The 12,409-nt window shown below is 48.6% G+C and overlaps 1 protein-coding gene across 18 annotated transcripts in view; it reads right to left on the bottom strand.

Moving 5' to 3' along the window:
* The window catches only part of NCAM1 (neural cell adhesion molecule 1), a 312,825-nt gene that overhangs the window by 8,527 nt on the left and 291,889 nt on the right, over window positions 1-12,409 (bottom strand). For 15 of the 18 annotated variants that reach the window (XM_009187300.4, XM_009187296.4, XM_003910714.5 and 12 more), the window contains one exon: window positions 9,619-9,796. In XM_009187300.4, the coding sequence (XP_009185564.1) occupies window positions 9,619-9,796 (178 nt within the window). Of the gene's footprint in view, window positions 1-4,722; window positions 7,082-9,618; window positions 9,797-12,409 lie in introns of those variants that run through there. The other 3 variants (XM_009187306.3, XM_009187305.3, XM_003910716.3) reach the window with 1 other exon arrangement.

Genomic DNA, 12,409 nt, shown 5'->3' on the forward strand with positions numbered 1-12,409 from the left:
GTGAGTCCTGGGAGCAGACTGAGCCCCGCCTGTCTGAGAACACTGGCTAATGAGGCAGTTGGAGGGCACCGCTGTGTTTCCCCTGGACCAGGGCAAGAGGCTCTGCAGCACAGGCAGGCAGTGACCACTGATTTCAGGCGGGGCTGTGGCTTCTGGAGTACTCAGGGACAGGGGCCCAAAATGGGGTGGTGGAGGGTTTCTGGGGCTTTCTTGGGGCTTGTTGGGCTGTCCGTCACAATAGCATCCCCATTATACTTCTCCACTTCCTCTTTCCCTCTTTAGGAATGACCCCAAAGGAACCCTGCATTAGAGCACCCCGGGTTCATGGTTTACCCTCCTCACTGCACCCCAGAAAGACGAGTGAAGCCCGGGTGACTCCAGAGACATGGAGGCCTCCCCAAGCCCACTGGGCAAGGTGAAAGGTCTGGGAATACTCACCATCTAGGAGCTCAGGCCTGCTTGGACCAGACCTCAGGAAAACCTGAAGTGAGTGCAGACTCACTCAGAGGTGCACACACGCACATTCAGGCACACTCACACTCAGGATAAATGCCCCCGCAGACAGGCATGCACTCTCACATTCTAGCACCTGGCACCCTGGTTCTGGCTGGACACACTCTGAAAGACTCAGCCTGTGTCTTACTTCCCTGGTGCCCATCAATCCCCCCAGGGTCTTCGGCTATTGATGGTTTCACAGAGAGACCTGGACTCAGCTCTCTGGGGCCCCTGGGAGATCAACCCATGGTTATGATTGACACTAGTTGCCTGGGATGGACCAATCGACCTCTTGGTGGTTCCCAGCAGTGTCTGGGAGACAGTGGTCATGATGCAGGAAGCAAGGACCCGTGTGGAGCTCTGCCATTAAGTCAATGTGGGAACAATGACCCTAGACTGAAATATGGGCACTTCTAATTCATCTTTCCTCCACAACGACCTGCTTCCATAACTGGCAGCCCTGCCCTACCAGTAGACTTTGTCTAAAGCTTCCTGTGCTCTCAGGGCCAACTGAAGCCACCCAGGACTGCAGACTGAAGATGGGAACTACAGCCAACACTACCTGGGGCTCACCCCACCAGCCACCCCACTCCCAACCCAGCTCACTAGGCTTTGCCAAGCACCAGGCCAGGCCCAGCAGCCTGCGAGCCATGTATCATGCCAGATAGATAGTGGAGGAAACATGTAACCAAGTAACCAGCACCAGAGCTGGGCCACACATTCTTCATGTTTCATGCAGCCTGTGTTTGCGGGAGGGTGGTGGTAGTGATGGCTCTTTGTGCCCCAGGGGTCTCTGTCCAGGCACTGTAGTGCTTCTCTGGTGGCTGTCCCTCTCCATTGATCCATATTTCAAACTTCAGTTTGGGGAATGGGCCATCAGCCTAGCATGCCAGAGAGGATCCCTCGCAAACGACTCCTGACACCCTTGGGTGCAGCTTGCACACGTTTTCAGTCCCTTTGGGACCTTGGCTTGCCTCTTAGCCCTTCCTCCTCAGGCTCCCTGGTTGGTCCCTGCCGACCTCGCACTGAAGATCCTAGTGCATTCCCCCAGGAAGGCTTTTGAGATGGCGAAGAACTCTGCTTGGAGAACCCAGCTCTGGCCAACTGTCTCTGGGCTTTGGCAGCAGGAAGCTGGCCACTGGCCTCAGCTGTCAGCTAGAATGGGTCATTTTCTTAGTAGCCATGAATGCAGAGGAACAAAACCATCCATTTCCCCAGAATCCTCACACATTCCACCCAAAAAGCAAAGGAGACACAGGTCTTCTTGGTCTTCAGGATCCCAAAGCTGTTTCCCCGAACAGGGAAGAAACTTTAGCCTTGGGTTTTCTCTCCATTCCATGACACAGGGTTCCAGGCCACTGCAGCCTCCGGACATCAGGACCCGACAGGTGGGAAGTGCCTACTCCCTGAAGAAAGAGCTGGAAGTATTTTTTTTTGATGACAGTGGGGAATGTGTCTGGATTTTTGGACTCAATGGCACTAATTATATCTTCTGAGGTTTATGTGTAAATATGATTTTGTGAAACTAATCATATCTCTAAAGAGGAAAAATAAACTCCTGCAAAGCTGCTCTATGTGCTTGAGAGGACAGCAGCTGAGACAACTGCTCTATGCTCGTCAGACCCAGCTGGAGGGCGGCGCTGGCACTGCGCACATCCAGGGGAGGGCCAGGAAGGGAAAAGTCTTCTGAACTGTGGCATAAACAAGTAGGGCAGCAGCCTCCCCTTTCATTTGAATATAAAATTCAAAGTCTTTCTCCCGGCCTAAAAGGCTCTGCCCACCCCTCTGTTGGGCCTCATGGCATGAACCAGCAGCCTCCCTTCTGCCTGCTGAACACACCCAGCTCGTCCCGCTTTAGAGCCTTGATGATTCTGTGCGTGGAACTCTCCCTCCGGGGTGGCTCTCTGTTGTCCTGCAGGCCTCAGTCCTGGTGTCACCTTCTCAGAGAAGCCTTATCTGATCTCTTATCTAGTGTGGCACCTCCAGCCAATATCTACCATGCTGCTAGCCTGTTTTATTCTCTTCTTACTACTATCTGCCACTTTCTGTTCATTTACATGCTTATGATCTAGCCATCCCCTCTAGGACATCCCAGCAGGTACCCTGCCTGTCTCTCTTGTATCTCCCCAGCATCTAGGACAGTCCTGATTCACAGAAAATGTCCAAAGAATATTTGTTGCACAAATGCATGAGTGTTTAGTCTGGAGATGAGAACGCTATTTCCCAATATTTAAAGGTGTTATAACGAGAAGGAAGAAGTAATCTTACTGTATATGGCACCAACGTGTGGAAATTACGGTGGTGGCAGATTTTAGCTCCATCTGAGAAAGGACTAATAAACAGGGCTAATCCAACATAGTGTGGGCTGCTCTGAGAGGTGAGCTCCTTGATGCTGAAGGCATTCGAGCAGAGGCCAGAACACGCCTTGGCAGGGATGCTGTAAGGCTGTGGATGAGGCTCCTACACTGGGCAGGAGCGTGGGTGGAGACTGTCTCTTCAACCACAAGAGCCTGTCATTCCAAGTCATACATTCTACACTGCCTGGCACATGGCACCGGTTCCCTAATGCCAGTATCCTCCAGAGTGTGGACTGAGAAAGACTTTTTCCTGGAAGACTAACAAGCTCGGTAGGTCCCATCTTTAATCATTGATCCTTGTGATTTTATTTTTGGCATGAAAAATACCTTTAAACTCAATGTATCTCCACCTGTAGCAGAATTCCTGGGGCATTTGTTAAAAATTCAGCATCTGGGGCTCCCCAGCTCTATGGGATCTGAATCACTGGGCGTGAGGCTCAGGAATTAGGAGCTGAACAAGCAGCCCAGTTGATTCTCATGAGGACCACACTCCTAGGTCTTCCCTCCCCTGCATCACAAAGAGGAACAGGTGCACAACTCATGGGATTTGCCACCCCAGGGTGCACTGCACTGTCTCACCCAGTGACCCTGAAAACAAACTTGACCTAATGTATTGAATATAAAATGAAGAGTATCCCCCAAAGGAAAAGGGACCACACTGTTCACCACCACTGAGTCTAAACTCCTCAAGCACGTGAGATGCTCCTTAAGCTAGGAAGAGAATGTTTGTGGCTTTTACAAAAAAGAGGCTATGAAGAAGGGACAGGCTGTGAAATGGGCAGCAGGGTATTCAAAGCAAAAGCCAACACCCATTCCCTCTCAGTGAGTATCACAGAATTGTTTAGTCCAAGATAACTAGAAGAACAAAGGCCATCTCCTGCCTCTTGTGTAATATTTCACAAAAGGAAAACTATAAACCTCCAGCGGTCTGTCTTTGCTATGGTCTTCCCTCGGCCCTCCCTTGACTAACTCACCCGTGCACCTTGGATGCAAAGAAGGCTTCTGGGGAAGAGCTTCCCCATAACCTCGAGGTCAGAGCTGCCCAGGACAGGGAGATGACGAAGCTGGAGCTGTCCATCTTCTGTGATTCCTGGCTTGGGAGGGGTTGGCACTAAAGAAGGAACTGGCTTGCTCCAAGAATGAGACCCACAGATGCCTACTTTTGTATGCTTTAATATAGGAACACGGGTCTCAAATTTTACGAATGTCCAGATGGGCCTGAGTCCTTGTGCCATGAGACCCTGGTGCAGCAGCAGTGCCCTCTTCACCCCCAAGACTCCCAGAAGATGGTCAGACTCTTGGAACTGCCGAGCTGGGGTTCTGGTTCACTCATAAGCCCCTGACATGTCTGCTTGCTCCTTTGAATCAGCTAAACAGATGGCTGGTCTCAGGGGCTTGCAGGATGTGTCTGAGTTAAGTGTGATTATCAATAGAATACAATTTGCAAAGAGAATCTTCTCTCGGATTCCCTCTCCACAAGCTCACTCTGTGCAGCCTCTGTTAGGGAGACTATAAAGGCTGCTGTGTCATCAGGTGGCCTTGCCACAGAGTTGTGCATCTGGTGGCTCAGAGTGTGGCCCCATCCTCACCCATAGTGACCACCTCCCCTGTTCTGCAAAGGCATTTTCCCCTCCCACTGCCTGCTGGGGACTCCAAGGCAGCAATGCCTCTTAACAGCTCTTAGGATCCCTGGGAAAAAGAGATTGCTCCCCGTTAGGAAGAAGAAGTATTTCCTTCGGTTAGAACTCCATTCACCAGGCTACTATTTTTCTAGGTAATCGTTTATCCAGGTACATGTGAGGTGGAGGGAAAGGGTCTTTGACGCTTTGTCAGACACAACTATTGAATAAAATCAAGCCACGCTGGTGAGTTCACATGAACTGTTATTTCCTTTAATAATGCAAAGGTGTAAACTTCATAAAGGCCTCACTGATTATCTACACAACAATGTTAGCATTCTTGTTAGTAGAAAAACATGATCCAAACCTGCCGTATAAATAGTCCAAAAATGAGCAGAGGAGCCCCATGGTGTGTGGAGCATGGGCAGCACAACTACAGGGCACAGGGGAGTGGGGTGCAGCTGAGCAAGGTGGGGTGCACTCACTCCTGCAGGGTCTCTGAGGGCTGCTGTCTTCAGGACTCCTGGCGGGGCTGGAGGCTGCAGCCATCACTGGGAACTCAGTGTCCAGTGGGAGTGGGTGTGAGCTAATGCTGCCTCCTGAGAGGCGCACTGGTACAAGCCATGGGTCTGTCTAAATGGGACCCTTGAGAACCCTGACATTGTTTCAGCTGAGACCTGCCTGACCCTGGGATGCGTTGAGGGGACAGGGCTACGTCAGTCCTCTCCACACTTAGGACGAGATCTCCAAAGGGTCCCTTCAGAAAGATGGACACTGCCCTTCTCCTGTGGGTGGTCCTGGGATCAGGGGGAGGCAGACTCCCAAACTGGGCCCTACTAGGGTGAAGCCATGTGACTTCTGCCCAAGGCGATCCTAAGAGCCAGTAGCTCTCCCACACTGACCTGTGATCCTTATGCTCTGCCCTGTGCCCAAGAACCATGCCTGCCTCCACTGCCCTGGTGTGAAGTGCCATCTGGGACTCCAGCGGGGGAGAGTTCTGTGGTTGGTGTGAGAGGCACTACCCTGCCTGAGCTACTGCACAGCATGGAGCCTCTGATGTCCGCACGTGAGCCTCTAAACTGAGCGCTAGGGATTAATGGCGAGCGCCAACATAGGTGGCTTTGCCCCTCAGACCACAGCATGGGGTCATTTGGAATCCCAAAGGGAAAGGCTAGTCTTTGAACATTAAAAATAATAACAACAGAAAAAAAATACATAAAGAAACCAAAAAGAACAAAAATCAAGCTTCCGTAGAGATGCTCAAAGATGAGATATGTAGAATGATATGTGACCACAATGGGGGGAGGGAGGGAGTTTTTATTCAGTAGAAGGTCCATCCCCAAGCACACACACTGATATTACCAAGCAGGATTCATCCCTGAGTCTCCACGAGGGACCTTAACAAAACACACCCACTTTCTCTCCCGGGTGAACTCCCAAGCAGCAGGGAGGAGCAGCTGGATTTTCAGGAGAGTTTAGAAAATGTCACTGAACCAACCCACCAATACAGAGGCTGGGGCATTCAGGAAGTACTGCCAGGATGGCTCGGCCCCAATTTATTAACCCTCCTGGGCTGAGCAGTCTGGGAGTGGCCTGTCCCTCCCTTCTTCTCTACTGAACACACACAGGCCAGGTAGGGCACTAATGCCTGGTTCACAGTGGATGCTTCCAACCTGTCCTGTAGACTGATGCTCAAAGCCATTCTGTGGGTCATTGCTGAACCACAGGCCCACTCTGTGCTGATCTGTGACATGCTGCCAGGCAGCAGGGGAGTCACCCCGATTGGGAGGCAAAGACCTTTCGAAGCTGACACTTGTTGGCACATCACGGCTTGGCCCTGTTCACAGAGACAGTGTGAGGTGCTGGCCGTAATACGAGGACTGAAAGCACATCCCAGAACGTTTATCAGCCCCAGAAAATATCCAACAAATTCAACTTTTTTTCCAGTGCATGGGCAACAGGGGTGACTTAAGTTGCCCATCATGTCAGCAAAATGCTCATGTGAGTCAGTGCGGTCTGGCTCTCTTAACATGGGCACCTAAATGCTTAATTGCAAGCAAAGCCAATTACTTATTGAAGGGAGGACAAGGAGCACAGAGTTAGAATGAGGGGAATGCATGGTGATTTTAACAATCTAACACAAGCTTTAGAAGGTACTTAGAATTCTTCCTCTGCTACATCATATTTAGGTTTGAACACAAAATGCAACAAGTAGCAGATATGCAGAAACTTCTCTGTAAACCTAGCATGATGGTTTTTAAAAAATAGCATTTAAAGAAAGAGCTCTCAAATTCTTTTTACTGCCATTAAAAAGGGGGCAAACTCCTTATGAAGTAGCACAAAAGTATCTGTGAGTGGTAACATGTCTGGAGGTAAAGCTTTTTTCCAATCGCAAAACCTTCTCTTCCACACAGAATGGTCGCTCAGCAGCTGTGGCCATGGTGGTCCTGCCAGGTTCTTCCAAAGGGGGCACTGATCTTTTTCAAAGGAACTGGGCTTTTAAGCAAATTTAATTTTTGTGTTCAAGTTCCTAACAGAGCAAAAGCAGAGTCACTGCAGAGAAAAGCAATGAGACAAAGGTGTAGGATGCAGAACTGCCTCCCAAGGTTGCTGCAGGTGTCAGGCAATGGGTCCCCAGAGAGAATGTGGTTGTTTAAAAACAAATGTGGCAGTGGGGATGTCCCAGTGACGTCCAAGGTGACAAGTGTGACGACAGACACAGGAAGGGGAGGGGGAGAGAAGGAAAGGGAAGGTAGAGACAGAAACAGAGAAAAAAAAATAGATAAAAAGAAAAAAAATTAGGTCAACGCTAGAAAACACAGAATCACAGGTTAATTCAACTTAGTAAATTAAATTGACAAAGGTTAGAGAGGGTTCAGTGCGGTATCAATACCATAAGGCCAGTTCAGAAGCTCAGCAATGCCAGAAGCAGCACAGCAGGGTTAATCTGGGGGTTAGGGATCAGCGAGCAAATGAAATTAAAGTGAGAGAACAGAAGCCTCCACAGTAAAATACAAGAGTTTGATTAGGAGAGTGTTACCTTTCACTAAGGTGAAGCCTCTTAGACACAGCCAGCAAGTGTATCGTCTTCTAGTGTCTAGCGTGTTTTACCCATAGTGGTGGAGATGCATTCAATCGCTGCACTATGAGTCAGCACACTGTGCATAGGGATTGGGGATTGCCTTGTCAGAGATGAAGCAGGCTTTTCCTCCTATGCCACAAGTCCCCTACGCCAGTGCTGTTAAAGGAAGTCTCGTTCTGCTCCCCTCTTCACCTTCTACCCTGTTTGCTGACCACAGAATTCAACCACAGATGTCCAACTTGTCATTCAGAGAGCTTTTATTCTCGGATCCCAATTCAACGGCCAGGAAAGTCTAACCAAGAACACAGCCAACCACCTTCTCAGACCTGTGCAGGAGAGCCACAGAGCCATCACTGGTGAGGTAAGCAATCCCCCAGCCCTCTCTGGCTTAAGCGGGCACCTGGGCGATTCACAAGAAGGACTCTGACGTCTCCAGCAGGCACAACTCTGGAGGACAAGGTCTACCCGGAATTTTGGTCTCTGACACAAAAACCACAGAAGCCAGTACCGCTAGGAGTACCCAGCATGTGAACACAGCAGGTCCAAACAGCTTACCCAGTGAGTCTCACCCCAGGAAGCAATTGCCATAAGGAATCTGTCTTGCTGCAAAGGGCTTACTCAAGCCTCACCTGATCTCACCTCCTAAGTGTCCCATGAAGGCCGGACAGATCTGGACATTCACCCCGGACTGTCGTTTGCAAGGGAACGGACCAAAGAATGGAGAGAAAGAAGGGGCAGAGGAAAAACAAGGAGAACCTCCATTTGAACATCCTATTAAGGTATAATGAGGACATTTCCTGCGGCCTCACCCACGTGCCTTGCCTTCTGCACCGACCATCTGACCAGCAACTGTGGAGAAACACCCACCCCAGCAAGCACTGGGGAGCCTTCCTGACAGTGCAGGGGGCACCAATTGATGCTTCTGATCTACAGTTTAAAACTCACCTGCCAACTCACTGGAGGTCCAGCACACGTCTCCCAGACACACACATCCATGTACAAACAACCACTGGGAACCACACACTGATCTTGTTTGGTTGCTGCTGTCCTAGCCCACTTTTGCACATACATCCCTGAATCATAGGCAGCCCACAGCCCTCTGGCCTGTCTCCCCCTGGGAGGAGCAATCATGACCACAGAGCCAAGAGCTGGGCAAGCACTGAAGACAGGGTAGGCGTGAGGGGGGCTGCCTAAGGCCATCTTCCCACCACACTTGAACATGGCAGAGTATATGGGGCCCCCAAAAGGCTGCAGCTGTATGTTGTATGCCCACCTCTCCTGCCTATGGTTGGCCTTTGGATGGTCTGGAAAAGCAGAGTGATCAGTTGAAGAGCTCCTTCTTCTCTGAGGGATTTGGCCAATAAGGAGACTGGCCATCAGTGGCAAGGTTAGGTCTTGGATCCCTGGAGACAGATCTGCATCTACTAGGAGAATTGCTGCCATCACAGTCTCTAGCAGACTGAATTGCTTTCACTGATGGTGCTTTCCAGCATCTATTTTCTCCACTTGTTCTATTACAAGTGGTTCAATTTAATGTATGTTTCCATTGAGAGGCCTTTGGTAGATAGGGTTTGTAACTAACTGGGCATCATCTCTTCCTTCTCTTGGGGTCATCACAGAGAAGAGATTTGGACCATGGCTGTGCTGATAAAGCAAGCATCAGATAGAAAGTGCTTAGAAACAGTTATGTGGTCCAAGTATGATGTGGCAGATGGCAGATAAGGTCTCAAAAAAGGACGCTTACTCAACCAACTTCCAAGGCTAGGCTGGAGCTGGAGCACTTCCCATCTGAGGGGTCCAATGGACTGATTGGCATCAGTCCTTCAAGGCCAAATGGGATAGGACCTTTTCTCCAGGATGCTTGGCCAAGCCTTCCTGGGGGTCCAGTACATCTCACCCCACTGCACAGATAGGTACAAGGCAAAACTAAGCTTTGCATGGGCAACCAATCATGAGGATGGCTGTAAGCAAGCAAGTTGTCAGGGTTCTTCAGGCGCATTAGGAGGTGCAGCACTTGTGCATTAATTCAAAGCGGGAAACAAACAGAAAGCAGAGGCAGCCATACCTGGGATGGCTGTGGGCTGGGCCGAGGTCCTGAACACAAAATGAGCTGCCTTGGATTTTCCTTGCTGGTTCTCAGCCACCACGTAGACCTCATACTCAGCGTTCCAGTCCAGGGACTTCAGCATGACGTGGTCACTGCCAGACGGGAGCCTGATCTCTGGTTTCCACTCGGAGGAGAGCTTCGGAGGATACAAGAGACCAAAAGAAGGATACAAGAGACCAAAAAAGCTTTAGACAGAAGTACTGGTAAGACCAGATAATAGGCAGAACTTACGGGACTCAATAACTTTTGGTGCGAAATCATGGAAATAAGAAGCAATGATGGGGGTTGGGCGCAGTGGCTCATGCCTATAATCCCAGTCACCTTGGGAGGCCAAGACGGGTGGATCACTTGAGGTCAGGCGTTCGAGACCAGCCTGGCCACCATAGTGAAATCCCATTTCTACCCAAAATACAAAAATTAGCTGGGCATGGTGCCACACACCTGTAGTCCTAGCTACTCTGGAGGCTGAGGCAAGAGAATGGCTTGAACCCAGGAGGTGGAGGTTGCAGGGAGCCAAGATCATGCCACTGCACTCCAGCCTGGCTGACAGAGCAAGACTCTGTCTCAAAAAAAAAAAAAAAAAAAAAAAAACGAAGAAGAAGAAGAAAAAAAGCAGTGATGGGACATGGTCTTTATTCTTTACCAGCCTGAAAAATTGCACAGGTCAGGAGGTCAACCTTGCATGCTGGCAAACACAAGCAGCAGCAGATGCCAGTGTGGCACTGAGCCAACCCTGTCAAGGTCCCATCACCTTCAGGGCATGCAGAGACTCAAGCACCATCCCTGTCTCCCAGGCTATACTCTGGTGCTGGGGACATATGCACAAAGATGTCTTAGAAGAGTAATAAAACAAGTATGTTTCTTGTCATATTTCAGGATGCTGCTTAAGTTAAGGTGTGTGACTCACCTTCCTGATGTGTGAATACTGTGTAGATTCCAGTTTCGTTAAAAATAAAAACTATTTTTGTTGCACCCTTACTAAGCGCTAGGCACTACAAGAAGCTTTACACACATTTTCTCGTTGTATTCCTACAACATGCCTGTGGGGTTTCGTCAGGCTCTTACTAAACCCGATGATGGGGAAGTGAGAGAGAAGTAAGGTGACTAACGTAAAATCACACCTGTAGTCAAGGTTGGAGCTAAGTTCGTTTGGGCCCAAAACTATGATCTTTCCTTTTTTTTTTCTTAATTGTGTTCTTGAAAATAACAGTTTTAATTGATACAAAATAGCTATACATATTTTCAGGGTACATGTGATAACTTAATACATTCACTTAATTTGTAAAGATCAAGCCAGTGTAATTGAAATATCCATCACCTTAAATATTTGTCTTTCTTCAGGCTAGAAACATTTGAATTATTTTCTTCTAGCTAGTTGGAAATATACAATACGTAATTGTGAACTACTGTCACACTACTGATCTATCAAACGCTTGGCTGTATTTCTTCTATCAAACTGCATTTGTTCCCATCAATCAATCTCTCTTTATCTTCTCCTCCTCTCATGATATTTCCTTTCTTTAGTAGGGAGCTCAACAAACGTCTGTTGGACTGAATAAGGTTTTTCTATTCCATGCAGTGTGGCCTGGTCTCTGTAACTGCAACAAATAGATGGCGGTACCTCAGGACTAAGTTCTGCTGTCAAGTCCAACAGTGGGCTGCTCAAAGGGTCCACAGAGAACGATAATTAGGTAACCACCTCCCTCACCAAACAGTTGTGGAAGAAGACGTGGGAGGCCTGAGAAGTCTTCAGATGGTTTCACAATTGCACAACCCACCTTTTTGCAATCTTTGGTCTTTTCACAAGGCAGATGCCCTGGGGTATCTGCTAGGCACACAAGAAGGCTTGATAGATGTTTATTGCACGACAGGCTGCTCCTTAGAAGGGCAGAACACAATAGCACTGTCACCTGGACAGTGGTCTAGTAGCTGTTGTAGGCCCATGGCTAAGGCTGGATGAGGAGCTATCTTACAGCAAAGCAGTCCTCCCAGGCAAAAGGGTTTGCACCAGCCAAAGAGATGGCTTTAGGAATGTGACAGTGCTCATGCCGTATGGGCAAATGCTAGTAGTGCTGGAAGGGGAATTCTAGTTTCCTTAGAGTCTAACCAGAAAGTCTGGCTATGCTGTAAGCTAGGATGTATATATATATCACTATGTGGCTCCATTTTCATTTAAAACAAAGCAGTTCAGGTATCTTTCCTCTTCATTTCTCTGTCTTCCTTGGCAAACATCATTATACAAGAGACAACCAGAATCTAGAGAAAATGTATGTTATATTATACTTATCCATAATATAAAATGATAATATTTAGCAAACATGAATGAGGTTTTGAAGTGAGAGGGTGGTTAAGGTTGTTAAAACCTAACACCTTTCAGTGTTGTGCCCAGTTGTGTCTTTCTAATGCAGAGCTGCCTGCTGCAGCCACAGTGGTTCCTCAGACATCCGACGTGATCTCACACGGGAGATGGTTCCAGCCTGAGCCTGCCTCTTAGCAGCAACCGTAGTGACCATTTATAAAGGTTTCCAAGTGTCAGGCACATTTCAGGCTCTTTGCATATATTATAACGCATCTTTATAACAACTCAATAAGCTATTTTATCCCCATTTGACAGATGGAGACATTGAAGTTCTGAAAGATTAGGTGACCTATTCTTCCAGAATAAGTAGTAAACCTAGAACTGGAAGCCATGTCTGTTTGGCTCTAAAACCTGTGTTCTGTCCACGGGGCCACATCAGGAAAACCATTG

Source organism: Papio anubis, chromosome 12 (genome assembly GCF_008728515.1).
Source record: "Papio anubis isolate 15944 chromosome 12, Panubis1.0, whole genome shotgun sequence".
NCBI classification, from domain to species: Eukaryota; Metazoa; Chordata; class Mammalia; order Primates; family Cercopithecidae; genus Papio; species Papio anubis.